The sequence below is a fragment of the Syngnathoides biaculeatus genome, chromosome 7 (assembly GCF_019802595.1).
Source record: "Syngnathoides biaculeatus isolate LvHL_M chromosome 7, ASM1980259v1, whole genome shotgun sequence".
NCBI lineage: Eukaryota > Metazoa > Chordata > Actinopteri > Syngnathiformes > Syngnathidae > Syngnathoides > Syngnathoides biaculeatus.
In genome coordinates, this window is record NC_084646.1 from 23,745,989 (window position 1) to 23,771,974 (window position 25,986).

Sequence of the window (25,986 nt, forward strand, 5' to 3'; positions counted from 1 at the left end):
ACAATTTGCACTTCAACACGTAATGTCAAATCTATTTTTGCTGGGACATGATACAGTTTTAAATACAACCGCATTCTGTTAGCTCAAAAAAAAAAAAAAAGACATTGAAGGACTGGGCAAAGACTGAGAGGTGGCTTATTTCAGTGGTCCTCGCCATGGTGATAAAATAACTAAACATTTGGACTTGCAATGCTAATGCAACACCAAAGTTGATGCGATGGACGATGCATTTTGGGGCCCTGACTCTTTCAATTGGAAACAATTTCAATTCTGACATAAAGTTTGCGAGTGAGTTATGGCGTTGTGCTGAACTGGTAAACCTCCTTTGCTAAATGAATATTTGTTTCACTAAATGAGCCAAACCAATGGGGAAAATATCCTAACATGATGCTGTACAGTATTTTGGGGGCTCTGATATTTATATGATAAAGGAATTTAGTTTTGAAACGAGTGAACCTTTTTGGAAGTGGGCATTGCTGTTGTGCTAAACTGTAAGATTTCGCTAAGTGATCTTTTCATTCTGAAAAACGTCATGTTTCAAGAAACAAGACAATTTAGAAAAAAACATTCAAGTTGTCCTTTTCCTGATAGATGACTACGTATACTATTCATACACTTAACCTATGAAAGGAGAAAATTCAAGGTAAACCATGCATCTTTCTGTGATTTATGATGGGACTCTTTTTTTTTTTTTTTTATATTTTGTCCATATCTTCCTTAACCTAAATTGTTTTTTGCCACCTTGCAATGGCCCTGTCAAAATAGAAAGTACTCTTTATTTAGTAGCAGTCTGTATGGCTGTGTTGACCTTAAGAGTGGAAAATTAAGGGATTCCCAGAGGGGATGAATGAAGTGTTTGTAGCCTACTTTTATAATGTGGACAATGTCAACACGTGCCTGGGAACCTCACATGTTGGTGATCCAGTGTTAATATGCTAAATCTTGAGGCTCCCTTCCTGTGACCTACTCTGCATTTATTGGAGGTTAAACAGGGTTGTATTTCAGAATAGGCATTTCAAAGTACCAGTACTGATCCAGGCTTTTGAATGGGCATTTCAAAGTACCAGTACTGATCCAGGATTTTGAATGGGCAAGCAGAGCTCTAAAAGCATACCAGAAGTCAAAGTGCATGAAAGAAAAACAGTTACAACTTTATTGCATCGACTCTGTTGTGAGGGTCCAGTTGACATTGAGACACATGAATATCCCGTGTGGCCCAGATACCCCAAACCACAAAACAAAAAAAAGACACCAAGTTAACATCACCTTTTAACAATCACCATGTATGCCAATACGGCTGTGAATTTAATGGCCAACAATACAATTTTGAGATTCAAAAACTAGAAGCGTTGCTCAACGTCAAATGCTTCTCCGCAAAGATATTCAATTTTGTACAATGGAGTCACATTTCAGGTTTGCAGTGGTTTACAAACACTATTATGGAATAGTTTTATCAATATTTTACCCTCTAATTGAGATAACTAAGCAAATGATTAAAAACTCTTAGTCCTATACGATGCAGAGCCAGTCAGCAAGTTACTGTGAAAACCAAAACCCTATTGTTTTCATTTATCGTTTATTTCTTGAAGTGCAAAATATGAATGTGATAACCATTAGAGTTATACAAGCTAAAAAGAAGACTGATGACTGATGTTCATCTTCAACATGAATACATTTATTGATGAAAGAAGAATGTGACTGGCCACCAAAGGATCCAGTGTGAACAGATAAAATCATTTTAGCAATAACTTTTTGATCAAAATGGAAACACTGATAAGTTAACAATAAATTCATAGCATTTCCCCCAAAAATACAAAAAAAGTCTATAAAAAAAATCCTCGGAAATATTTACAAATATTTGTACAACACAGGAGTGCTGACTTCATGCTGCAAGAAAATATAAAAAAAGAATGTTAGGCTGTAATCTCAAAAAATGTTCACTTCCTGAAAGGGTTGTTCTGGAACTCGTGTAAACCAGTGGCAATGCTCTCACCTATAAACGATTAAGCAGGCTGTTGTGAATGTCCTCATACACCTGGTTATAGATCTCTTCTTTGGATTTCAAGCCATCCAAGTACTCTGTAGAACCAAATTTGATTCCATCAAAAAAAGAAGTAAATAAATTGTGAGTTGGTGAATGGTGGTTAAAAAATAAAAGCAGCCTCAATTAGGGTTACCAATATTTAAGGATAGGATTTCCATCTCTCTGCGGTGCCTGAGGTACATCGGCCAAACATGACCATCAAACAGGCCAGGAGGGTCTGGGACAGTGTATTGTCTTGTACTAAAACAACAATAATAATAATTAATAATAATAATAATAAGTTAGCTTTTTAACTTGACAAGTCAAATGTATTATGTCGGTATTCTGGAAGAAAATATCGTAATTTCTCGAAAATAATGCGCAAATTTTTCCCAAAATATTTTCAAAAAGTTAATAGAGTGCATTATATTTAGGTCTGGATGAAAAATAAAAAATACAATCACATTGTATCGTTGTATACAGGTACATAGAGTGGAAAAAAGGTATACATATACATTTCGATATGATATTCTTATGTTACACATTTATATTTATTACAGTAATGTGCACCCCTAACCTTAACTCCATGACCTCCTCGGGGAGCTTGCATTTTACGATCGTTAGCGTAGCATGTTTGTTGCTACTGCACCAAACAGAAACGACTGGCCGTGAGTTTGTTTTTACTTAAAATAAGACAAAAAATGTCCACTACAACAGCTAGTTGTTGTGGAGCTGCTTTTAAAAGAAACGTGTCATCACTCGTGTCGATGACGCTGCCAACCTGGAAGTAGCGCCGCAGTCCGAAACAACGATAGCTTGCCTCAATGGCTTCAGGTGGGTATAAAAACAACGGGAGCTCAAACTACGTAATATGAGCGTCATGGGCACATAAAAAAAAAAAAAAACGGGAGGGCGGACACAATTCAAATGGTCGATTTTTTTATTTATTTTTTTTTTAAATGTGCCCGTTACCCTCGTTTCTACGTAGTTTGAGCTGACATTGGTTTGATAGCCACAAGAGGCTGCGCTGCGGAACCTAAACTCTTGGGATTCAAAAAATGTTTCCCCACAAACACCAAGGATGGAATAGAGGATGACATGCTATGGGAACAAAATAGGATCACTGTTGAATTCAGGAAGCACCAGAACTGGACCAACTCACCAAGGGTAGCTACGATGGATATTTTTCAGATTGGAGATGAGCAGATGATGCTTTTGAAGTCTTAGCCAAGGATGTGTAATGTAGAGGATAAATTGCATTATGCACAAACATTTAATGCAAAAAACGTTTAAGTCAAACAATGTTAAATATTTATTTAAGACTGTAATATGTTATCAACAGTATTAATAAAATGTTATGCCATCATTGAGCATTTATTTTAGTTGGTTGAGGGATTCTGTTCTGACAATTACAGGGACCAGGACAAGCGTGTCCTGTGGCCTGTCCCGAGATTATATTACGTCTACATCACCATGTGCACAATGATTATTATTAATGGTTGTTGTACAGACAGTTTTTTGAAAAACAATACAAGTACAAACCTAACAAAATATAAATACAGATAATTCCCAATATTTGGAGTATATGGGTAGCAGAAAATTGGTGGTGCACATTGTACATTGGTAGAAGGGTTTTCCTGATTTTTTTTTAGGTCAACTTTGGGGGTGCGCATTATACTTCAGGACGCATTACACTCGAGAAATTATGGTATTTGAAGCTCAAATGTGAGGGAAAACAAGTCACCTTCTCCTCCGCTTGCACTCTTCATAGGGAATGGAGATGTAATAGCACTTGTCATAAACATCCAACAGCTGCCTGGAGGGGCACAGATGAAAAGGTGATGAATAACGCTTGACGCACAAGAGATGCGTATGTGTCAGCACTCCTACACACTCTCTTTATCTTTGGATTCATACTGAGCGCAGAGAGAGAGCCCTATTCCGTTTAACTGCTTATCTCAAGGTGCAGGCACACATACACTCCATGTTGACAGATAGATGCCCCCCCCCCCCCCACACACACACACACACAAAACACGTGTCTCTAATAGTGGCCTCCACACCTCAAATAACCCCGAGGTCAGTCCTTTAACCTAGGTAAAAACACATTTCAAAGAGAAACCTCTTTTTTTCCCCCCTCTCAGGATATTAAAAAAAGGAGTCTGTGCCTCTTATTGACAATCTCATTTCTTTTAAAATAATTGACACTACCATGTATTTCAGGGTCGATGTTATGACCAGAACACAAGCTGACTGCAGAACAGAAATGACATCTGTATAGTTTTACCCTTTACCGCTGCGACACTTCCATTTCCCATCTGAGGATTATCGTAAATCATGTACTCACTGGTCATTATAGAGCAGGAAGCCCTCTACAATCAGAATGTGCGTCTGCTCATCTGGGTTGCGCACATCGGAGGAAGACAACAGCGGAACACCGTGGGAACGGGCAAATTTCACTGGATTCTCCATCCAGCCTCTGACAGTGTTGGTCATGGCTTCCATGTCCAAAGCGGTGATAACTGCAGAACAACATTACAGAAACAGGAATGGCACAAGTTATAAAAAAAAAAAAACAGAAGACTTGCGGATATAGAGTGAAAGTAATTGTCCAAAAGAATGGACTCCTTTAACAGTCTTAACGATACAATGCCGTGGATGGCCTGGCAATCTTCAGTGAGGTCTTACCATCCCATTGTTTAAAGCCGTCTTCCCCGACTTCTATCTGATCAGGTTTCTGAAATAACAGTCACCAATAAAACATTGCTGCAACCTCACAGCCATCCAAACAGTTTGGGGGTGGGGTTGGGGGCAGGGGGTGGCAAACTGAGTGTGAAGAAGGGATGAAGGAAATGCTTTTGGCAATCGTGAGCAAAGGAGGGTAGTTCAATTAAGTACAGTGCTCCCCACTATATTGCGGGCCTCATGCCTCATGTGGGCTACATGGCCTCAGTGTATGTAGTACTACATGGTCTTCCAACTAAGTCCGTCATAATAGATAAACTTATCATTCACACAGTCCTACAATTCAGGGGAGAGCTTTAGTTTTCATGATTTCAGACCCTCATTTCACATACAGTACACAGTGTTTTCTTTAATTCATTCAAATTTGAAAGACTGTCTATGTCAAATGTTTAATATTTAAGTGCATTTTTTTAAAATGAGCACATCTTTTATTTATGGTTTTAATATTTTAATCAAAATTTGTTTTTGTATTTGTATTATTATGCTCTAATACCATTATATCATTGGCAAAAAGGATAACATCGATGTTTGTGGGAAAATACGTGTTAAAATTTGCTATTGTGACAAGCCAAGTTGCAAGATGACAGGTAGGATTTTGGGATACTGAAAGAGTAGCAACATAAGCAAGATGCCAGAAAACATTTGAGCGCCTTTATAGTTGTTCCCACAGAGCAGAGAAATTTTACTGTATGTGTGAGTATTGGTGTATGATCGATTTCTATGAGTTTTTGCACAAGGTGTGTTAACGTAGCAGTTGTTTGAAAATTTCAAATTACTGCAAGGTCATTGATGATTTCCGTTAGTGTCGTGTTCTACAGTACGTTAGCATTAAGCGAGCAGACTTGGGTTAGATAAGACTATGTCATGGGTTTGATTGAAAATTTTGGTTTGATTAAATGTAAATGGAAGCACGATGAACATAATAGCATATCTGCCTCACAGTTCTGAGACTCTGGGTTCAAATCCGCCCTCACCTCTGTGCCGTTCGCATGTTCTCCCAATGCCCACCTGAGTCCCCCAGTTTCCACCTGCATCTCCAAATCACCCACGGTAGGTTAATTGGAGACTAACTAATCCTTAGGCGTAAATGTGAGTCCTTGTTTGTCATTATGTGGGCCACGAGTGTTCCCTGCCTCTTGCCCAGAGTTAGCTGGGACAGGCTCCATTATGGCGGCAACCCGAGTAAGGATAAGGGGTACAGAAAATGCATGGAGTTTAAATCTCTACGGTTTCATGTGTCAGTTTTACAATAAACCTTAACTGGGAGAAAACAAAATTCCTTGAAACAAGCACACTAAACCGCACTCATTTGAAGACGTGCGTGCAAGACAAGAAATGCTTAGTCACACTTTGACAAGTGTCCCTTAATATGAAATATCAATGAAATGAGAAGGGTAAAAATATATACTATATGAAAAGTAAATATTTTGTCCATATTGTAGCTTGTACCCTATTTCAGGTGGTTTTTTAAAGCATATCCCCTGCGATAAACAAGGATTCACTGTACAACAAACCGAAAATATTACACAAATAAAGTGTGAGCATGGGCCATGGGCTGGGGTATTTGTCAAGGTAGCATTCTTTTGCTTACATGCAGGCTATATTAAAATGATGAAAGGGGTGGAGAGTAAGGGAATGACACACACAACCCTAATTCTACTTGCTTAAACTCACCTTGAAAAAGTCATCCTGGTGCACTACGCAGCAATTTGGTAATGTCTTGATCAACTTATTAGTCAAGGTGGTTTTACCACCATTAGTGACTCTGCAAAACATGAGAAAAAGTGCAACCATGTCAAAAGAGTAACCATGTACTATTTGTCCTAGATATTTCTGGGAATACAGGTCAAAATTTGCCCTGATGGGACAAAATGTAGCTAAAATATTGGTGTAAATCAAATTACATTATCGTAGAAAAATTGAGCGGAACTGGAAACGTAAAATATGAATTCAGGTCATGCATGTTAAAAGACGAAAATGCAGAGACACGTGAGCTGTTTGTGGGTTTGGTCAGAGGTGCTGTTTTGAATCTCCCTCCATTTTGAGCGCAGTCTCGCGCTCACATTTGAACTGGCCCGCTCATTTCAAAGGGACCAAATAAAGACGCCCGACCCGACCCGCTCAAAAATAAAGAAACGGTCACGTTTACAGGGCCACAATGAGGATGAAAAAAAAACCGAGAATAATAAACACTGGGGGGGAAATCACGCAAGCAGCCATCTACAACGCACGTTGTACTATTGTTGTTGTTGTTTTAATTTTCTTGTGTGTGTATGCGCGGTGTCACTTTGTTGCACACCTTGAGTAACAATGTGGTGTGACATTACGGTCATGGAAGTGAAACGTGTGTGAAGTTCTCGAAAAAGTCGGAAGGTTGGCAAACAAGAATACTCAGCTCATACGAAATACTCACCCGCCGATTCCAATAATGTACTTCATCTTTCCCCTCTTCACAGTAGTCCTTCTCAAGTGAAGAAACACAAAGTGCCGTTAATTCTAAACAAATCCTTAAACTGTAATCAAATTAATTTTGAACGCCGGTCAAATGGAATGTCACCACTCTTGTCCGAAAGTGAGGCCAACCCCACACAGCCCCTTGAATTCATAGATTGTGGCGGAGACTTGTGACGTCTACCAAACGTAGGGGCACTCGTGCCTCAGCGTCGTGACGTCAACGCCCCACATCGGCCAATCAGATGACGCTGAGCCGGAACCTCCAACCAATTAAAAGTGCAAATCCTCGTGGATTTCCATATTTCTCTGCACCTGCTCGTATGCATCATCCTCAGTCGCTTCTGTAACTATTCCACTCCTATTGCTCCCATAGTTCCGCTGACCGATCAGCCGCGTGGAAAATTCCAGAATTGTTGGGGGGGGGGGGGGGTGCGGGGGGACGACGATCTATCTATCTATCTATCTATCTATCTATCTATCTATCTATCTATCTATCTATCTATCTATTTCGTAATAAAGCTGTTGTAAAATATACATAAAACAGAATTAACACAACTACACTCGATTGTAATAATTACTGTACTTTATTTCGGAACCGTTCGTACATGGGAAACTACCATTAGTTGAGTCTTAAACTTTAAAAAAACAACAAATAGATTTGATTGACCCATTCATCCAAATACTGGAGCATGTTATCATTATGTTAAAAACGAGTTTTAAATATTAAATAATTTATTCCAATGAGTCAGTATATTATTCAATGATTTTTTTAATTCACCCATCCATTGAATATAGTTAGAATGGTGTCAAAGTAATTTAAATATTATATTTTGAACCCATTTACATGTCAGCTCCAGCATCTTATCAATCAACAGTAAATGTAATTGTAAATTGTTTAATGTATGCACAGCACTACATAGAAAGCAGAATAGCAAAACTTTCTTTGTTTTTGTTCCTTGACAATTGAGCAGAAAGACGCAGTGTCCTGTCGTGATCACAGAAATGTCAAATGACTTCTAGGACAACAGTCTGTTGCAATGACCATTGTGCCAAAGGTGCCAATGATGAATTTGTTTTATAAAAATGTGTCTTATTTTCCGAAAATGTTCCTACACCACAAGTCTTTGGCATGCTGATAGGTTCATGATACAATACATGGTTTGGGATTGGTCATCAGCCTGGGATTGGCTGGTGGCCAGTCCAGGGTGTATCCCACCTATTACCCCAAGTCCGCTCATCCGCCGAAACCATGATGAGGTTAAGCAGTATAGAATGTGGATGAATGGACAGATTTTGTTGTACTTTATGGATGATTTGTTCACTAGAAATATAAAAGGTAATCCAGAAATCAGTCGTAACTTGACAATTGAGGTGTAAATAGAAGTGTACAGTACAAACAATAATATTTTCTAGATTCTCCTCCCATTTTAGCTTTTAGCGCTCACCTTTGAACAGACTTTCTTTCTCCCTGTAACATGTTTCTATTTGCGTCTGCGTGAATTCTGTCACAGTGGTGGGAGTTGGGGGTGGGGGGTCAGCTGTTTTGCCTCTCCCTCGTAAGTGTGCTGGATAGAATTGCGGGTGTGATGTGCGTCTAATGTCACCATGTGATGTCACAGGACTTCCTCTTATCTAAGAAAAGATCCATGCAGGTCTCGTGGGGGGTCTACAGCGTTTAGTTGTTCCCTGGTGTACATTATTTCGCGGATTTTTTTTTTCCAGGCTGACTGTCCACAGTCATGTGTCACATAAAAATGAAGCATAGGTACAAAAAAATAACAAATTAATTTGGGGGTGGAGTATTTATTAGATTTTATTCACAATGCAGACGTCATCATCAAATGAAAAAAAAAATCTTTGTTTGTTCTTAATGGGCAAAAATTGCTGGCAATCTGCATTTATTGTGCTTTTATGGTGAAAAGGAAAATCATGAGCTCTCATTGGTCCGTTCACAGCACAGAGATAGCACAGTTTTGTTTTAATAAGTCTATATGACTGTCATAGTTTTCATTTTTCTCAATGACTTAAACACGAGGTACTCAACTCAATAACGTCAAGCCTGATAAAACATTTGAAGGAGTCTCTCAAGTTTGATGGAGAAGAGTCACAAAAATATAGCATTGATAAAGAATTTGAAAAAGCAAAAAATTACGTTTGTAATATTTCTTCAAATTCGATGGTCTCTCTACTTATGCATAAGTTCTTACTATCTATCCATCCATCCATTCTCTTCACCGCTTTTTCTCCCAGGTGGGCTGCTGGCTATCCCAGGTCACCTCAGGTGAGAACGCCCTATTCCTAATAAGTCATACAATTCCAAACGTTTTAAAGCAATACAATACAATGATACAGATTTAATTTTAAAAAATGGAGTATTATTTTTCCCTGTTCTGTCATGCTACAACAACAACAACAAAAATCTCAACAATGGAAGACATACATATAGGTAGCCCCTAAAGGGACATGGGGGGGGGGGACTTTTCTCAATGTAATGAGAAGGTTTCTCATTGTAATGAGAAAAAAAAACCCACCTCCCTTATTAAAATGAGATATTTGAGAGAGGGTTAAACTTGTTGAATATGACAATATTATCAGGTACTATCATGGTGATGCTGGAGCCACCAATTATCATCACAATCTGAAATATCAATTACACACACACAAACAAACATGACATTTTTATGTCAGCCTGTTTGACAATTGCATTTCGCTAGTTACACACACAGCATGTTGGAAAAGTATAACCATGTCATTTTTGTGTCTAACTGACAAAAATTAATTATATTGTTTTCGTGTGCATTTATAAAAATAAAGTGTGCAACACCTGTACATGCATTGAACAGTGGTATAAAAATTATGTGAAACATTTTTTTAAAAATGAGCAAAACCTAGTGATACATAAACTACTCATCCATTTTATATTTCATATAGTTGTATGATCGTAAACATGCGATAAAAAGTAGGGAACTATTGATTCATTTATGATTTCAAAATCCACAGCCTTATCACCGATTTGGAAAATACAGTACAAGGTGGTTGTAGTAGCATGTGTTGACACCAGTGATTTACTGACAGTGAAAAAGTGAAGGATTTAAAACAGCTGTATTCATGACCTCCTTCACGGGTCTTCTGTTTTCCTGCCGGTGATGTTAATTTGCATTTTAGCAGGATTATCCAAAGAGATTGTTCAACCTTGGTTTGCCGAAGTGTTATTATATTAGTTATTATTTATAGCTATCGGCTAAAGGGGTGGTAAATGATGAAAATGAATTAGCAAATAGAGTACATAAAGCAATTTGAGCAGGTCCGTGAGGAAATACTTCTCATGTTTCTGCATTTTACATTCAAGAAGACAGAGGCACATGGTAAGGTGGTAAAGTACAGATGGTGGTCAGAGAATGGCTTCGTACGGACATTCTTGATTCTCAGGTAAGCAAAGGAGAAAGCGTCAAAAGGCTTTATATGATTTAACAGTGAAGCACATAATCAAAGACTGTGTATTCCAGTATGTACATCAAAAACACTATATCTAGCTCTATCTCACACTTAATATCTAGAACTATCTTTCCCACCCAATTGTTTTTACTTACAAAACTTTATGGACTGCACCTATTTACAAAACCCTCACTTCCTTCCTTTTGGGAGATTTAGCCCCCCCCCCCACCCCACCCCCAAAAAAAGTCAGTTTTCTGTCGTCCAGTAACTCGTGTCGGTCAAATGCTCAGCGTGAGGCTTTCCCAACATTAAAGTCCAATAAAGTTCAAGGGAACAGCGATCTCGTTTGCAAATGCACCCCTCTCGTCAAAAACGAGTCAAAGATGAGATGTTGCATTGGCCACAGTACTGTGATCAAAAAATGATGAGCAAAAAAAGACGCACGTATAGACTGATTGGGTCACTGCCTCTGTGAAGTTTCAATGAAGGGATGCATGCTCCACGTGGGACAGAGCTGCAAAGGTGAAGGGACATTACTTACATTGCTTTCTTCATCTAAACAGAAAGGACAGAAAATAAAAGAAAGAATGAAAGACAAATGCAAAGAAGAATGAAAAAGTATGAATAAAGAAAAAAAAGCAAGAAATTGAGATTGAAAGAAATTTAGAAAAGAAATGTAGAAATTTAAGAAAGGGGGAAAGAAAATGCAAGAGAAATGCAATAAATTTCAGTTTACATTGGTGCTACTTCTTCTTTTAGTACTTCTTCTACTTCTTTTGAATTATTTTATAAAATCTATACATAAATACAGTACAATTATAGGTTACTCCCTATTACAGAAATGAATCAAAACGAACAGGCTCTTACATGCATGTCTAATTGTGGTAACGATAATGGTGTTGTTAAGCAAGCATGTAAGGGAACGTCAGTAATACAACGTTCCAAACCGCAACACAAACCAAATTTCAAACATCCTACGAAAAAAACAGTGTCAGTGAATTCAAGATGAAATGTAAAGAGTAAAGTTTTGCTGTACTCATTAATGAACAAACTATTTCATTTAAGATGTATTTTTAAGTTGCCTATAATCTTTTGTTGTCACGGCACGGTGATTTACATGAACTTCAAGTCAAAAATGCTTATGGTAACCCTAATTTATTGCCTTGGCATCAGGGTAAACATGAAAGACATGCATGTGTGAGCTCATATTAATGGATTAACATGTAGTAATGTTGTGCGTTTGCAATGGTGTAGAACTTCATTGAGCCATGCATCATATTTGGCCCCTCATATTGTGAAATGTAACCAAAATATCAGAAAAATTACAAACCACAACCACACTACTAAACATACTGCTAAATTAAAGGGCCACTGTCATGAAATGGATGATTTTTAGGATGTTATTAATGAAAAAACGGCAGCCAATATGGGCCCATGCATTTTCTCACCACAAAACATGATTTTGACGTATACAGCTTTTTGTAACTCCCACCATGAAAATCCTCTCGAGGGATTTGTTTTCGAGAAGAAGCTGGAAGTGACGTAAAGGACAGAAGCGCCCCCAAGTGGACTCGTTTGTTTCCATTAGTTTTACCTCCGGTAAGGTAGCTTGTTCCTTCGTGTTAGCCAAAATGCCGGCTCGTTGCATTGCTGGACATTGCTTGAACACTCGGGAGGATGGATTTACCCTTCATAAGTTTGCAAGAGACGCGGTTCGTCGTGACATGGATTGCACGGGTGCAGAGGAGGAGAGCTTTGTGGGTTCCAAATGACATGTAGATGTGTATACAGCTACTAAAAAAATAATAGTTTGAAGTGGACCACGTAATCAGTCTCTCATAACGTAAAAAAGATCCACGTACGAAATGTGTCGATGTGCGCGTCGGATGGCGTCGGGCTGCTGCGTCGCTTCGCCAGCGAAGGCTGCACTCCGGGCTCACGGACGGCGGCGGCTCTAAAGAACGCAGCCAACAATGCCTCACTCAGCCGCGTGCGACGACAACGCAGTAAAGCGCCCCGGCGGCGGCTATGAGCAACCCCCTAAAGCAGCACGGCTCGGCTCCATTATAAGCCACCACGGTGCCGAAAATGAGCCACACCGGCTGAGGCGCCGCATTCGCCAGTCACAGCTTCAGCAAAGGCTGTGCGTCGGGCTGGCTCTGAAGAACGCAGCCGACAATGCCTCACTCAGGCGCGTGCGATGACAACGCAGCAAAGCACCCCAGCTCGACGGTGTTGTTCATCACGTACTGTGGCGGTTATGAACAACCCCCTAAAGCAGCACGGCTCGGCTCCATGATGAGCCACCACGGCACCGAAAATGAGCCACACCGGCCGGCTGCGATGAGCCGCGATGGCTCATCTCCGCCGCGGAAGTGGATCGGACGGGGAGGGGGTTTGGCCGTGATCACATATCATCTGAATATGGCTCGAAACAATAGTGTAATATTGCCCCGGTAACTTCATTCGGTTGTGTGGTGTTCTCCTTTTCAAAAAGAGCTTCCATGTCAGAAGGGGCGTGTTCGTTTCCCATAGTAGGGTGCACCGCGTGTTTTCATTTGCGAATGTCCGGGTGACGTCACGGACAGAGGATGCACCCAATATGGCGACCACTTGGATGTCATAGAATGACACTTCTGCAACTTTGCGCATGGATGACGCGCTCTCCGCTCACATTTATTTTTTCGTATAGACATTGAAGTGAATAATGTTATATGTATTTTTCATTACAATAACTATTTTAGAATGTTTATAGGGATGACACTTGACCTTTAGTAAAACTGTGATAGTTTAAATATGGTTTTGTGTTCCAAATGAAGTTGCTATTGAGTTTATGCGAAGCAGTAGGCTCTTCGGTCTACTCCAAAAGCATGGGACACCTTCGATGTTCAAAACAGTATGGTGAGATTATTTTACAACAGGTTATACTGTATTACCTTTCTTCACAGAGTTCTTCCCTTTTCATATTCCTTGCTCGACAGACATTGACTTTGGTCTGGAAAGAGAAAATCATCAAGTGAATTAAAAGTTGCACCAAAAGCAGTCATTCATCCATCTATCCATTTTATGAGCCGCTTGTCCTCACGAGGGTCACAAGCATATTGGAGCCTATACCAGCTATCTTTGGGTGACAGCAGGGGTACACCCTTAACTGGTCACCAGCCAGTCACAGGAACGGCAATCAGTAATGTAAAATGTACAGCCATAGTACAACACTTTGAACCAGTACCTCTCTGATTTTTTGTTAACTGGTTCTTGTGGGCCTGACTGCTGCTGCTGCCTCTGCTCTTGCTCCATCCTACACACATGGAAAATTATCTGAAGAAGTAGTATGCATGAGTAAATCAAATGAGAGACAAAGGATTACAACTAAAAACGCACCTTTCTTTACGAGCTTTAATCCGCTCCTCGTCAAACCTGCAAAGAATATAATAAATGTTTTATCCACCACAAAGCCATCATTGCCAGGACATTTTCAACAATTACAGATAGTTTTAAGGAAAATGTCTGTGAAAGAACTTACAGTCAGAACTATATAAGCCTCTGTTTTTTTGGTTGACTTAGCGGACAGAAGAACTTACTGCGTAACACATTCCGGTACATGTATGTGTTCCATGGGGACCAGTAGGCCCAGTTCTTCTAAGCTGTGAACATACTGGATCTTATTCATGAATTTCACACTGCAAATGGCAACAAGAGAACAACACAGTTAATACAACAATGGCTTATAAAGAACATTTTTATTGGTTGATATTTCCAATAATATTTTTATTGGTGGTTATTTCTGCAGTGGCACGTTGGGCAACCGGTGAGCACATCTCCCTCATAGTTCTAAGGACTGTGGTCCAAATCCTGCCTGTGTGGAGTTTGCATGTTCTCCCCGTGACTGATGTTCCTCCCACATCCCCAAAACATTCAGGGTAGGTTAATTGAAGACTCTAAATTGCATCTTGGTGTCAATGTGAGTGCAAATAGTTGTTTATGTATTTGTGCCCTGCGATTGGGTGGGGCCAGTACACACACGACCCTCGTGAGGATAAGTGAGACATGAAATGGATTAATGATATTTCTGTAAAAATCCAAGAACATTAATCTTTTAATGATCTCTTGTAGTGGATCCATATTTGTTGATGAACAAAAATAGTTACTCATGAAACATGAAACGAACTGTTTATGCTTTTTTTTCAGTTATAGGATCTCAGAATGCTGCTGAATTTGAAATTGGGAAATCAAGCTCTGTACTAAGTTTGAAGAGTACTTTTTTTCAGAAACATGAGCTTCAGTAATCAGTAAACCTACGAGGCACCGTCCACTCCGCGAATATAGTATAGAATCCATCTATTGTCTGTACCGCTTATTCTCACTAGGCACAGAGGCAAAGTCAGATTTGATCCCAGGTGCTCAGAAATGTGAGGCAGACGGGCTAACCAGTTGTCCATTGTCCCACCCAAATATACAATGCTTTCTCTAATTTGACTTAATCTATGGTTAAAACTGTGGCAAGATTTGAATTCTCAAGTTCCTGACTGTGAAGTAGATGTGCCAACCACTTCTCAACCGTTCCACTACAAAGCTGAAACATAAGTATAGGCTCAAAACGTAGGACTAACATTTTGGAGGATTGTGATACAAAGCCCTCACAATGTATCTGTAGTTTGGGGAAAAAAACATTGCGGGAAAGTGCATTCATGTTCAGTCCACATTGGCTTGCTTGAAGGTCTCACCTGATAAATGGCCTGGATATAGCCACTACAGTGCGGATGAACCAGGAAGGATGAGCAATGACCAGAGACTTCAAATTCTTTCTTAACCTGCAATCAAAACACAGAAAAAACTTGAACAACTTGTCGTTCTAGTAAAATGGATAGTTTATCATTTGTTCATTATTTTGAAAACCAATACCATAATGCTGTCATAGTCAGAGGCTTCTAATGTTTTGTCTCTCATATAACGTAATAGTTTAAAGACACTACAAAAGAAAACTTAATTAATAATGCACAATGTGTTCGCAAAATTGAGCATCATAATCTGCCCCAAATGCCACACTGCTGGTGACTTAAATATCTTCTTCTTCATGTACCAATGTCCCCTCCAACAATTGTTCGTTTGCACTCGGATAGCTGCATGCCGGCCAGTACATGGGATGATTTAAAAAAAATATATTCGACTACAACTACTCCTACTATTACTACTACTACTAAAAATAATAATGCATTCAGTTAAGTGAATTTTACAATGATTGTGTGGCTTCCATGGCTAATGTTGAAAATACGTCTGTCACCAACCACACTTTCGCAGAGCTTGCATGTGTTTGCGTGTGCCCTGAGCAAAATCACCAAATTCACGTTAGACCACTTGTGCCAAAACACAGACATGGTGTGAGCTGCCATAAGTTTGGGTGGACATTCTCACACCAATTTCTCACTCTACCAAGCTACACTCAACTACAGTTTGGAAATTAAGGCCCATGTCTGTGGTGTCAACGGAGCTTTTAACGCTCTCCTCCACATCAACAAAATGGAATGGTCCATCCAGATGAAACCTCTTCCATCATTCCCCACGAACCTGGAAGTAAGTAAGTCGGCTAATGGGTGGGAAAGCACAAAAAAATAAAACTGGGCAGTCTGCAATTCTTTTTTTGTTGCTCTTTTTTACCTTCTGATTATCTTTTTAAAGGTAGAACATTCAATGCAGTTTCTTCAATCACTTTGAATGATGAGGAGGTACCTTTTTTTTTTTTTAATAATTTTTTTTTTTTTAGTAATAAGGTACGGCTCATTCATTAACTTTCACTTGCCACATCAATCAACATTTGTAAGTTTATCTCCCACCTTCTGTCAATCATCTGGTAGCATTTCTTTAGCCAGCTAATTCCAGGTATTTTACTCCTGGGGGTGGCTCCATTCATATAAACGATCAGGTAGTCTTCAGCTACTAACATCTCCAGACTGCTCACCACATACCTGGAGGAGCAGCAGAGGTACTTTTTTATGTTGAGTGTTTTGATTACAACATAATACTCTACAATTTAGCAAGAGTATACTCACAGGAAAAGGTTTTCCATGATGTAGTGGTATTCTGGGATGCTGCTGTCAGGTAGGTAGCACGCAGAGAAAACAATGATGGCATTCAGGCCCTCCCCAAAATAACCTGAGGAGAGGGTTCTGATTTTATACTGTTCAGCCATTTGCATCAGAAACATTCATAAAGAGAATGCCGATGATTCACTTAGCATTCCTTTATCACTCACCCCCATGGGTGATGACTCTCTGGTATGGTCGGATAATCTGCATGTCAATCCTGTGCTCCTGTTCTCCTATGATCACGGTCCTCCAGAGGCGTCCATTGTTGGCATTTCCTTCCTCATCCAAGTCTCCCGAAGCACCAGTTGAACCTGCTTTGGCCGAGGCCACTGGGGTGTCATCTGGAACGATACAATGACTTTTACGTCTGTTTATTATGCACGAATAAAAGGCTCCACCCAAAATACATTCCCTTGTCAAAATCTTAGGTAGGCCTGCACAGTCTGATGAGATCCAATTGAGGAAAGTTTCTCTTGCTGAACGATGCTTAGATTTTCTTGAGACTGAATTTAACAAAGTGGAATGGTGGATGACTAGTTAGACCATCTGCCTTCCAGTTCTGAGGATCTGGCTTCAAATCCCAGCCTTGCTTGTGTGGAGTTTGCATGTTCTCCCCGTGCTTCCGTGGATTTTCTCTGGGCACTCTGGTTTCTTCGCACGTCCCAAAAACATGCATGGTAGGTTAAATGAAGAGTCTAAATTGCCGTGTGATTGTTAGTGTGAATGGTTGTCTGTTTATAAGTGCCCTGCAATGGGCTGACAACCAGTTCAGAGTGTACCTACCTCCTGTCTGAAGATAGCTGGGATAGACTTCAGCACTCTCATGACCCTTGTGAGGATAGGGGACTCAGAAAATGGATGGACGGACATATTTAGATGGTTGGATTTTGTAGTTGTTTCGAACTACATTGCTTCATACTAAGAGTGTCATAGCCCTGTTAGTCCCTGTCCTGGCTGTACCGGTCCCCGATGCGGCACGTACCTGCCACAATCAGCGGAGGCGCACACCTGCGCCTCGTCTCTAGTAATCATGTCCCATTTATATAGACCCACTCGTACGGTCTGGTCTTTGCCAGATCGTTGCCTCGTTCCTGCAAGTTCCTGATTTTGTTCCTGCTCCCTCATGTACCCGACTCCTGCCTGCCTACTGACCTGCCTCTTACACTTGCCGATTCCATTGCTGCTGCTACCCACTGACTACTCGTTGGGTTTTCGACACCGGTCTGAATAAAGACACTTCCCAAACTGCCTTTGCACCTCCTGAGTTGTGCATTTGGGTTCAACCCCGTGTTCTGGTTGTGGCAAAGAGTAAATACTACATGACTATTCTTTACCATCTCTGTTTTGTTACAGCATCCATTCATTTCCAAACGTGCTTGTTCGGAAATTAATGAGCTGGAAACATTCCCCCTGACTTTGACTGAGAGGAAACATATACCCTAAACTTGTTAGCAGACTTTCTCAGGGCACATATGGACAAACTAGTTGTAGTATTAAGACTCAGATCTACAGCCATTGAAGAATTTTGAGTCTTCAATCATGCATGTTTTTTGTAATGTGGAAGGTAGAAACATGCAAGCTCCACAGAGTAGCCCCTGAGCAAAGATTCAAACCTACGACCTCTCGACTGTGAGGCAGTCGATGACTACTAGCTTTTGTACTGCCTGAAGGTTACACGTAAGCAATAATTTTCAAGATGGTCATCAGGTTTTCCTCCCACCTTCCCACTCCAGGTCATTGCCAGTGGTGATGAACTCCAATGAGTCTGTCTCATCTGGCGTGTCGATGTCATCCACATTGATGTCCAGGTCATCAGGTGTGTCCAGGAAGTCATCCGAAAGCAGAGATCCCTCACTTTTATCCAGGGACAGATTCATCTCGGGGGCAACCAGCGTACGCCTTGTATGGTGTGAAGATGACATGGCTGCACCTCCTCCAGGTGAGCTCACATTCAGGGAGTTGGGAGGAGCTATGAAGTGAAGAGGGGAAACAATCATCAGGAGAAGTAGATGACACAGCTGCTTATTCAAATTGCTCAATCCTCAGGTTCATTGACTTACACGTTCTGTTGTCTGTGAGGCCACAAGAAGAGTCCATGTCTCCGTACTCAGGTAGAAGTCTGATTTCAAACAACAAACCACTCTAGTGTTTGATTAAAGTATAAACCCAATACAACAACATTAGGTATGCGTACATGTACAATCTAATGACAACAAATGAAAGAGCTGTAATAAAAATGAACTTCAGTTTTGGCTGAAACTGTCACAGAGATTCTGCAGTAGGTCGTCAATATGATTATTATCATGGGTTTTTTGCTAGGAGCAGCGAAGTAGAACTCCACTGTATCATGTTGTTTTTGCTCATCATGCTGTTTTTCTTTCATTTTGATTCTTTTATGTACTGCCTAGGCGGCACGGTGGAGCAGCTGTAAAGCATTGGCATCACAGTTCTGTCTGAGGACTGGGATTCATTCCCCACCCCGTCTGTGTGGAGTTTTCATGTTCTACCCGTACCTGCGTGGGTTTTCTCCAGGCACTCTGGTTTCCTCCCACGTCCCTAAAACATGCATTGATTAGAGACTCTAAATTGCTCAATCGTGTGATTGTGATTGTGATTGTGAGTGTGACTGTTGTCTGTCTCCATGTGCCCTGCGATTAGCTGGCAACCAGTTCAGGGTATAGCTTGCCTCCTGCCTGATGACAGCTGGGACAGGCTCCAGCACTCCCGCAACCCTCGTGCATATAAGCAGCTAAGAAAATGGATGGATGGATTGATAGTTTTGTGTGTGTGTGACAGTAACAGTAACAGCAATAGCTCCTTGGCAGAGGTAATGAATACCTCTCTCACAGTGTCAGCATGAATATCTTGTTCACGGCAGAATCTTCAAATACTATTGCATTAGGACAACTGCAGTTCCTATTTAACTGGTGTATCTAATTTTGTGGCTCCACAGTGCATACTGGATGTGGTCCCTATATGTTGTCCATTGCCTACAAGAAATTATCATAATCACCTCACACAAAGGAGTGTTAGATTATTGCAATTAGTACGATGTCCAATGGACCATTTAAAAAAACAGCTTTGCCACTAGTCTATCCAAACACTGAAACCAAAACGCAAAGAAGAGAATGGTAATTAGCTTCCCTCCGGGGAAAGAGGATGATTATTATGCTGGCAGGCAGGAGGAGAAAGAAAAGGGAGGACAAAACATCCTGATGAGGACAGGAAAACACTTCGAAATGCTTTGTTTGTGTGTGCCATGAGTATAGAGAATTACATAAATACCATTTCATCATTTGAACACCTCACCGGAGACAATGCTAAATATGAACACTGACACTAAGTACAAGTGATGCAGGGAGCCTACACTGCAGTGTGTTTTTCCATCTGAGGTGTTCTCAGCACATCTCCACGTGCTGCATTCCTGCGTATGCTTCATCATCGTTTCTGTAAGCTCCCCCCTCTGAGCCACTGATAAACAACCCGTGTTCCACCCTCAAGGACACCTTTTTAAAAAGAACCATCTTTTTTTATATACTGTGTATAGTACTGTACAGTACAAGATGACAATAGAACATTGAGAGAGACAGATAATCAATTTTGTCGCAGTCTGGCTGCTTTTCAACCATCAATAAAATGAAGCAATACTTACCTTTCCAAAAGTGATGTCAAATCAGTATGTTGTTCTACACACTTGGACCTTTATCATTTTCTCATTCATCCCCTGCCTTCCCTTCATCAGTTTCATACAGAGCATCTCTCAGAGGCCAATTAAATACAGCATCTTGCCACAGCCGTATTCCTTCTCTTTCTCCCTTCCACTAAAATCTGACACTCTTTCACCTATGGCGATGTTATGTTTTGGATCTGTGACTGCTGCTGCATCACATGACCATCCACAGACCATTCACAAAGAGCGCCCCACCTGCTCTCTTTTTCCTTTTCCGTGATGGAGGGGGGAGGAGTGAAGAGGAGCGTTCTGTTTCATCACATTTGTGCTCTTTTACTGTCCATCAAGCTTTACATTATTTCCATTAACCCTTACATTTTCGTATGATCATTAGGAATGTTTCCGCAATTAATCAAAAATGTAAAGATTATGTCTTTTCTTTTAATTATTAGGTATTTGTGCAAGTGTATGGTAATGAAAACTTATCATCACCATTGTCACAAACGTCTTCGCAATTCTAAAATGTTTTAAATTATTTAATCACAACCTCTTTTTTTTTTTTTTTTTTTTTAGTGTGAGGATATGAAAGGAGACGGTGTTCCCTTTGCTGTGAGATGAAGCAAGACGCCTGTGTTTTTGGGGTACGAGTTGCGTGAGGCACATAATAACGATGCCTATTAATGTGTGTGTAAGAGGTATAAGGTGAAATACTTCTTAAAAAGCAGCCTTCACTTTGTATTCGAATTGTCTCGTTGTATCCCAGCCTCTTATAAATTGTATCAGTCTATGGTCTCAAAATGCTTGTCCTCTCACTTGTCTCCTGGGTTGACATTTTTCCACTGATTTCTATCATTTCTATCAACTCAGAGGACAGATTACAACACAAGATCAGAAGATGTGAAGTCAAGTCATGGAACAATAACACAGCAGGTAAACCCCATTTTTGAACATTTTTATTTCTACATTTGTATTTTCTCTTTCTTTTCCCATGTATATTGGTTTCTACTGTTTGGTGTAAATACAAAATAGCAGGACTGTAAAGACCCAATTTAAAAGCTGTCAAAAGATCAGCTTGGTGATTGTTGGAGGCCAAAACTTGTGCAACTGCTGTTTTTTTCCTTGTATCCTTGCATTCATTCATATCTTTCCCCTGTGAAAAATGGTTAAACTTGAAGGAGGTCTGTACTACCTTAGCGGATGCTCTTTTCAACGGTATACTTAATGATGTGGTTGTAATTTTCAATGGTGCAAACTATTGCACAATACTGAGAGCTCTTTCCAATATTTTGGTTACGAAATTAGTTACATGAAGAGGCAAAATGTTATAAACACCTCTGAGGATGAGTTTTGAATTTTACTGACTCTCATGTGTACCAAGTGAAATGGCCATTACGTGTCTGCTGTTTCTAATTAAATGCATTGCAATGTGAAAGCAACATGCATTCAGTATCTCTACACCAGTGATTTCCAACCTTTACGGAGCCGAGACACACATTTTGCAACTGAAAAATCTCACGGCACACCAACAGACAAAAATGTCACAAAAAGTGGTTATATTAATTTCTGTAAATACATTCTGTCATCAAGAACATGTACCGGTATTTGTTTTGTCTGTCACTGTGCCTCAGTGGCATAAATAGATGAACGAAGATACAGTTTTTTTTTTTTAGCAATTAAGTCAAATTTGATAATTTCCCACGGCTTCCTGCTGCACACCTGAAGAGCGCTCACATCACACTAATTTGACTGGCACACTGGTTGAGAATCACTGCTCGACACACAAGTTCAAATACAACACGTCGTGTCATCACACAAATAGTTATACAAAGTAGTGGTCTCTTACTTGGGGAATTCTTCATCCTGCCACTCATCTTTCACTTCCATGTTCTCCATTCTTAGAGTAGCTTCTGTTGTGCCCATCCCTCAGCAAGGGGGGCAGGGGCTTAAGAATGAGAGGAGACCCATATTTGTAAAGTCGGCACTTTCAAATGCAAAAGAAACACTGTCACATAAAAAGAAGGAATGAACTAGTCTGCCACTTCTGTCACAGAACATTTGTGATGATTGAAGTGACAAAGAAAACCACCAGCTTTTATGAGTGGATTAAATCCAACTAAATGACACTTTATGGTGACATTTTAGGGGTCGAAAACACAGTGGGCCGCATTGTTCTATACCCCTGCCCACTGGAGCACATGTGAGAAGCATGTGATGAAGTCAGATATTGAACAAACTTTCTCCTCCTGGGTAGGAACTCAAGAGGCCATTGTTGAGAATGACAGCCACACTTACAGTATTTATCCTTCACTGGATCCATCCATGCATGTTTTACTTTTTGCACACCTGTGGTCAGTGAAACTATATGTTCAGTATTTTCGCACTCTCACTGATGATGAATGCAGACATTACACAGCATATTAGATAATGTTTAGATTCTGTACAGTGGATATGAAATCTCGTGTACAGGAAATAGGGAAGTGAGGGTCCAATGAGGCAGCACGGTGGGGGTTTGTACGTCTGTCTCAAAGTCGAATAGGTTTGAATCCCAGTCTGGCCTTTCCGTGTGGACTTTGCATTTTCTTGCCATGCTTGCATGAGCTTTTTCCAGGTACTACGGCTTCCATCCACATTAGAAAAACATGCATGCTTGGGTAATTGAATATGCATGAATCTGAATGTGAATTGATGTTTGTCTCTCAGTGGCTGGCGATGGGTTCAGGGTGGAGCCTGCCTCCACCCAAAGTCAATTGTGATAGGCTCCAGTTCACTCTCAAACCTAATGGGGGCAAGTGCTGTAAATAATGGATAGAGAGTTGATTTGGGAAAATATTTTTTGTTGTTGTTGCTGGATTTGTGAGTGAATCTATGAGATAAGGATTCTCTCGCTTTTTATAGCTGGAGACACAACATTAGGAAAGCATGCATATATCTAATACAGCAATACAGTATCGTTTCTCATTGTTAAATAAGGTAAGCAAAATATTAGAAACACCTCTCAACACATCATACCAAAAGCACAACAATAAACATACCATTAAATTAAAAAACCCTTGATGAAATTTGAGGATTAGAATGTTAGAAAAGGCCCAAGGATTTTCTCAGTACATATACTAAATGTTAGTAAACAGGACAACTCCTTCTGTCTGTCTCAAGTCTGCAAGATGCAAGTAGAATATGTAACATTTCATCCATCCCGCCATCCATTATCAATACCGCTTATCTTGGACAGGGTCTCGATGCACTGAAGTCTATCCCAGATGACTTTGAGCGAAAAGAAGATGACCATTCAGCCTCATTTTCACCCCATCACTGAGTGGGAACTGAACCCACGCTGCCTGCACCAAGGGCAGGCAAGTGTACTATATCACTACGCCACCAGTGACTGTGTGACGGTCAAGTTCTTCCATTTTTGAGAAGGGATGGGATACATGAATTAATTTGATAAATGCAAATACACATGAGTTAGATGGTCTAGTTTTATTTTCTGCAATCCCTGGTAATCCCAGAATTAATAATAAAGGGAAAAAGGAAAAAAGGGAAAAAGAAAGGAATGCAGAAAATTCACCAAATACAACAATAGATTATCAATAAAAGCATGCATACATACATACATACATACAATTAATCATATCTGTTTGCAACATCCACTTTTGCGTTGCACAAATATATATGACATACATGCTAATAGAAATTCAACCCAAATGCTATCGGGATTCAGGACAGGCATTTTACTGTGCTGCTTTCCACCCAAGGCATAGTGGAGAAACTACTTTAATACTGCAGCATGAGCAAGCGGGATTAAATTACTGGAAAACAAAAGACAATGTGCCAAATTATTAATCGGAATCTCCACTATGTAAAGTTGCTGTGCTTGATAATCATTGACAACAAGATGGCACCATTGCATTTCTAGGATGACCTAGAACACTTGGATTTCATTTGAGGTCAGCTCAGCATCTGGCATGATGTCAGCGGCTATACTCACACGAGACGTTGGAGATGTCCTTCAAAATCTTCAGATGATCCGTCTGTCCATGTGTGTGTTAATGTCCTTCTTTCTCTTCAGCAAAAATTTCTGCTGATCCTCCAAACTGAAACAAATGCATATGTCTTCTCTTCTCCTACTTCACATGCACATACATTCGTGTGCAGACACACAGTGTCCTCAATGTCAGACGCTAGCCAGCAGCAGGTGCTTGAGGACAGGGAGCACCTCTGTGCGGAATCCTCGCCTGACCCCCTCTGCCTCCACCTCCCACCCTTCTCGTCTTCTTTATTTTGCCGCTGTCCGGCTTTGTTGGAAAAGACTGGCCGTGCAGAGCAAGTCGAGAGGCTGCCTCTGAGCCCTGATGTCGGCACCAAATTTCTTCAGTCAGAGTGCGTCGGCTGTGGCATCATGATTTCGTTACCTTTCTCAAAACTGGCTCCAAATATTCCTTTTTCCAAACCGTGCTTTTATTGAGTATTATGCCGACACTTCCATGGGAGCAGATTTTCGAAGTAAACACAACTTGGGCAAATGAAGCACTGATCTCTGTAATAATCGTGATGCCGTTTGTCTTCTGTGGTTTGTGATCTCATGCGTGTTCCCTGGCAACAGCATCCCTTTCTCCCCTCCCACCCGTGTCTCTTTCACACCCACTGCCCCAACTCTCAAATCCCTTCTGCACAGATTTATTATTCACGATCCTCTCTTCAAATGCACTTAACCAATCAGATCTGGATGGAAGGCAGCTGACTGCAAAGTCTGTACAGATCCATCCATCTTTTCAGTTGTGGTTGAGCTGGAGCCTATCCAAGATGACTTTAGGCGAGAGATGTGAAACAACCTGAACTGGTCTCCAGCCAATCCAGACACGTTTAGAAAAATCACCATAGTCTGAACACTTTTTTTAATCGTAATTTATTTTCTACTATGTAACGTGGAAGTAATTTATGGACCTATTTTTTATAGTGGATTTTTAGTGCAAAGCAAAAGATGAAACACAATAACAAAACACAATAACACTAACATTTCCTGAAACACAAAAACAAAACAGGAAATGGCAAAACAATAACTGAACAGGAAACATGACTACAGTGGCTGGGAAGTGCAAACCAGTGACGTAGAATAAAAACTGGACTGCGCACTCTGCACGGTTTTCACAGCCAACAGCGCAACAAAAAAAGCTAAACTTAATGTATTCCAATTAAATTCAATGTTATTATGTTTCACAATGTACAATTGGAAGGATGTCAAAGGACGTCAACTTTCACTTGAAATAGTACTTAAAGCAATGTTTTGCCCTGACCGGGAGTTGACGGCGTGAAAGGGGCTTGTGCGCAGTCCAGTTTTTATTCTCCATTACTGGTGCAAACACAAAAACAAAAGACAGAAACACAACAACAAAAGACGAAACAGGCCCCTCTTATGCTGTAATTGTGGACATGATGCTATGCTTACATGGTATACAGATTAGTTTGAGGTCTTTGAAGAGCAAATTGAACGAAGCCTGTTTCTATCGCAAAAAGAATTATAACATCATAATTCGGGCCATTCAATTGGAACTTTGTGGACCTGGATGGCTGTTTGACTA

General features: G+C 40.3%; 2 protein-coding genes across 4 annotated transcripts; both read right to left on the reverse strand.

Annotated features, from left to right (window-relative positions):
* Positions 1–1,165: 1,165 nt before the first annotated feature.
* On the reverse strand, positions 1,166–7,407 carry mibp (muscle-specific beta 1 integrin binding protein). Of its 2 annotated transcripts, XM_061824882.1 has the most exons (9): positions 7,182–7,407; positions 6,443–6,533; positions 4,712–4,760; positions 4,371–4,545; positions 3,768–3,839; positions 3,186–3,245; positions 2,178–2,284; positions 1,994–2,079; positions 1,166–1,887 (listed from the first exon to the last, which is right to left on the reverse strand). In XM_061824882.1, exons 1-8 carry the CDS (start codon positions 7,205–7,207, stop codon positions 1,994–1,996), a joined length of 666 nt encoding a protein of 221 aa, XP_061680866.1. In that variant the 5' UTR covers positions 7,208–7,407; the 3' UTR covers positions 1,166–1,887. The 2 variants fall into 2 exon arrangements, with proteins under 2 accessions (XP_061680866.1, XP_061680867.1); XM_061824883.1 differs by lacking the exon at positions 3,186–3,245 and having other exon boundaries at positions 7,182–7,401.
* Positions 7,408–9,018: 1,611 nt separating this feature from the next.
* On the reverse strand, positions 9,019–22,341 carry atcaya (ATCAY kinesin light chain interacting caytaxin a). Of its 2 annotated transcripts, none has more exons than XM_061826114.1 (12): positions 22,254–22,341; positions 18,801–18,859; positions 18,461–18,709; positions 16,908–17,081; positions 16,705–16,807; positions 16,489–16,620; positions 15,382–15,468; positions 14,239–14,337; positions 14,039–14,074; positions 13,887–13,955; positions 13,594–13,652; positions 9,019–9,520 (listed from the first exon to the last, which is right to left on the reverse strand). In XM_061826114.1, the coding sequence occupies exons 1-11, from the start codon at positions 22,328–22,330 to the stop codon at positions 13,619–13,621; spliced, it is 1,119 nt and encodes a 372-aa protein (XP_061682098.1). In that variant the 5' UTR covers positions 22,331–22,341; the 3' UTR covers positions 9,019–9,520; positions 13,594–13,618. The 2 variants fall into 2 exon arrangements, with proteins under 2 accessions (XP_061682098.1, XP_061682099.1); XM_061826115.1 differs by lacking the exons at positions 9,019–9,520; positions 22,254–22,341 and adding exons at positions 10,941–11,171; positions 20,393–20,760.
* Positions 22,342–25,986: the final 3,645 nt, after the last annotated feature.

Coding starts and splice junctions, on each gene's coding strand:
- mibp (XM_061824882.1), bottom strand. CDS start 7,207: ATGAAGTACATTATTGGAATCGGCGG. Junction 3,246..3,767: donor GAGTGCAAGCGGAGGAGAAG/GTGACTTGTTTT, acceptor TCCTTGGCTAAG/ACTTCAAAAGCATCATCTGC. Junction 2,080..2,177: donor AATCCTATCCTTAAATATTG/GTAACCCTAATT, acceptor TTGGTTCTACAG/AGTACTTGGATGGCTTGAAA.
- atcaya (XM_061826114.1), bottom strand. CDS start 22,330: ATGGGCACAACAGAAGCTACTCTAAGAATGGAGAACATGGAAGTGAAA. Junction 16,621..16,704: donor ATCATGGAAAACCTTTTCCT/GTGAGTATACTC, acceptor CTGCTCCTCCAG/GTATGTGGTGAGCAGTCTGG. Junction 13,653..13,886: donor GTTAACAAAAAATCAGAGAG/GTACTGGTTCAA, acceptor TTCTCTTTCCAG/ACCAAAGTCAATGTCTGTCG.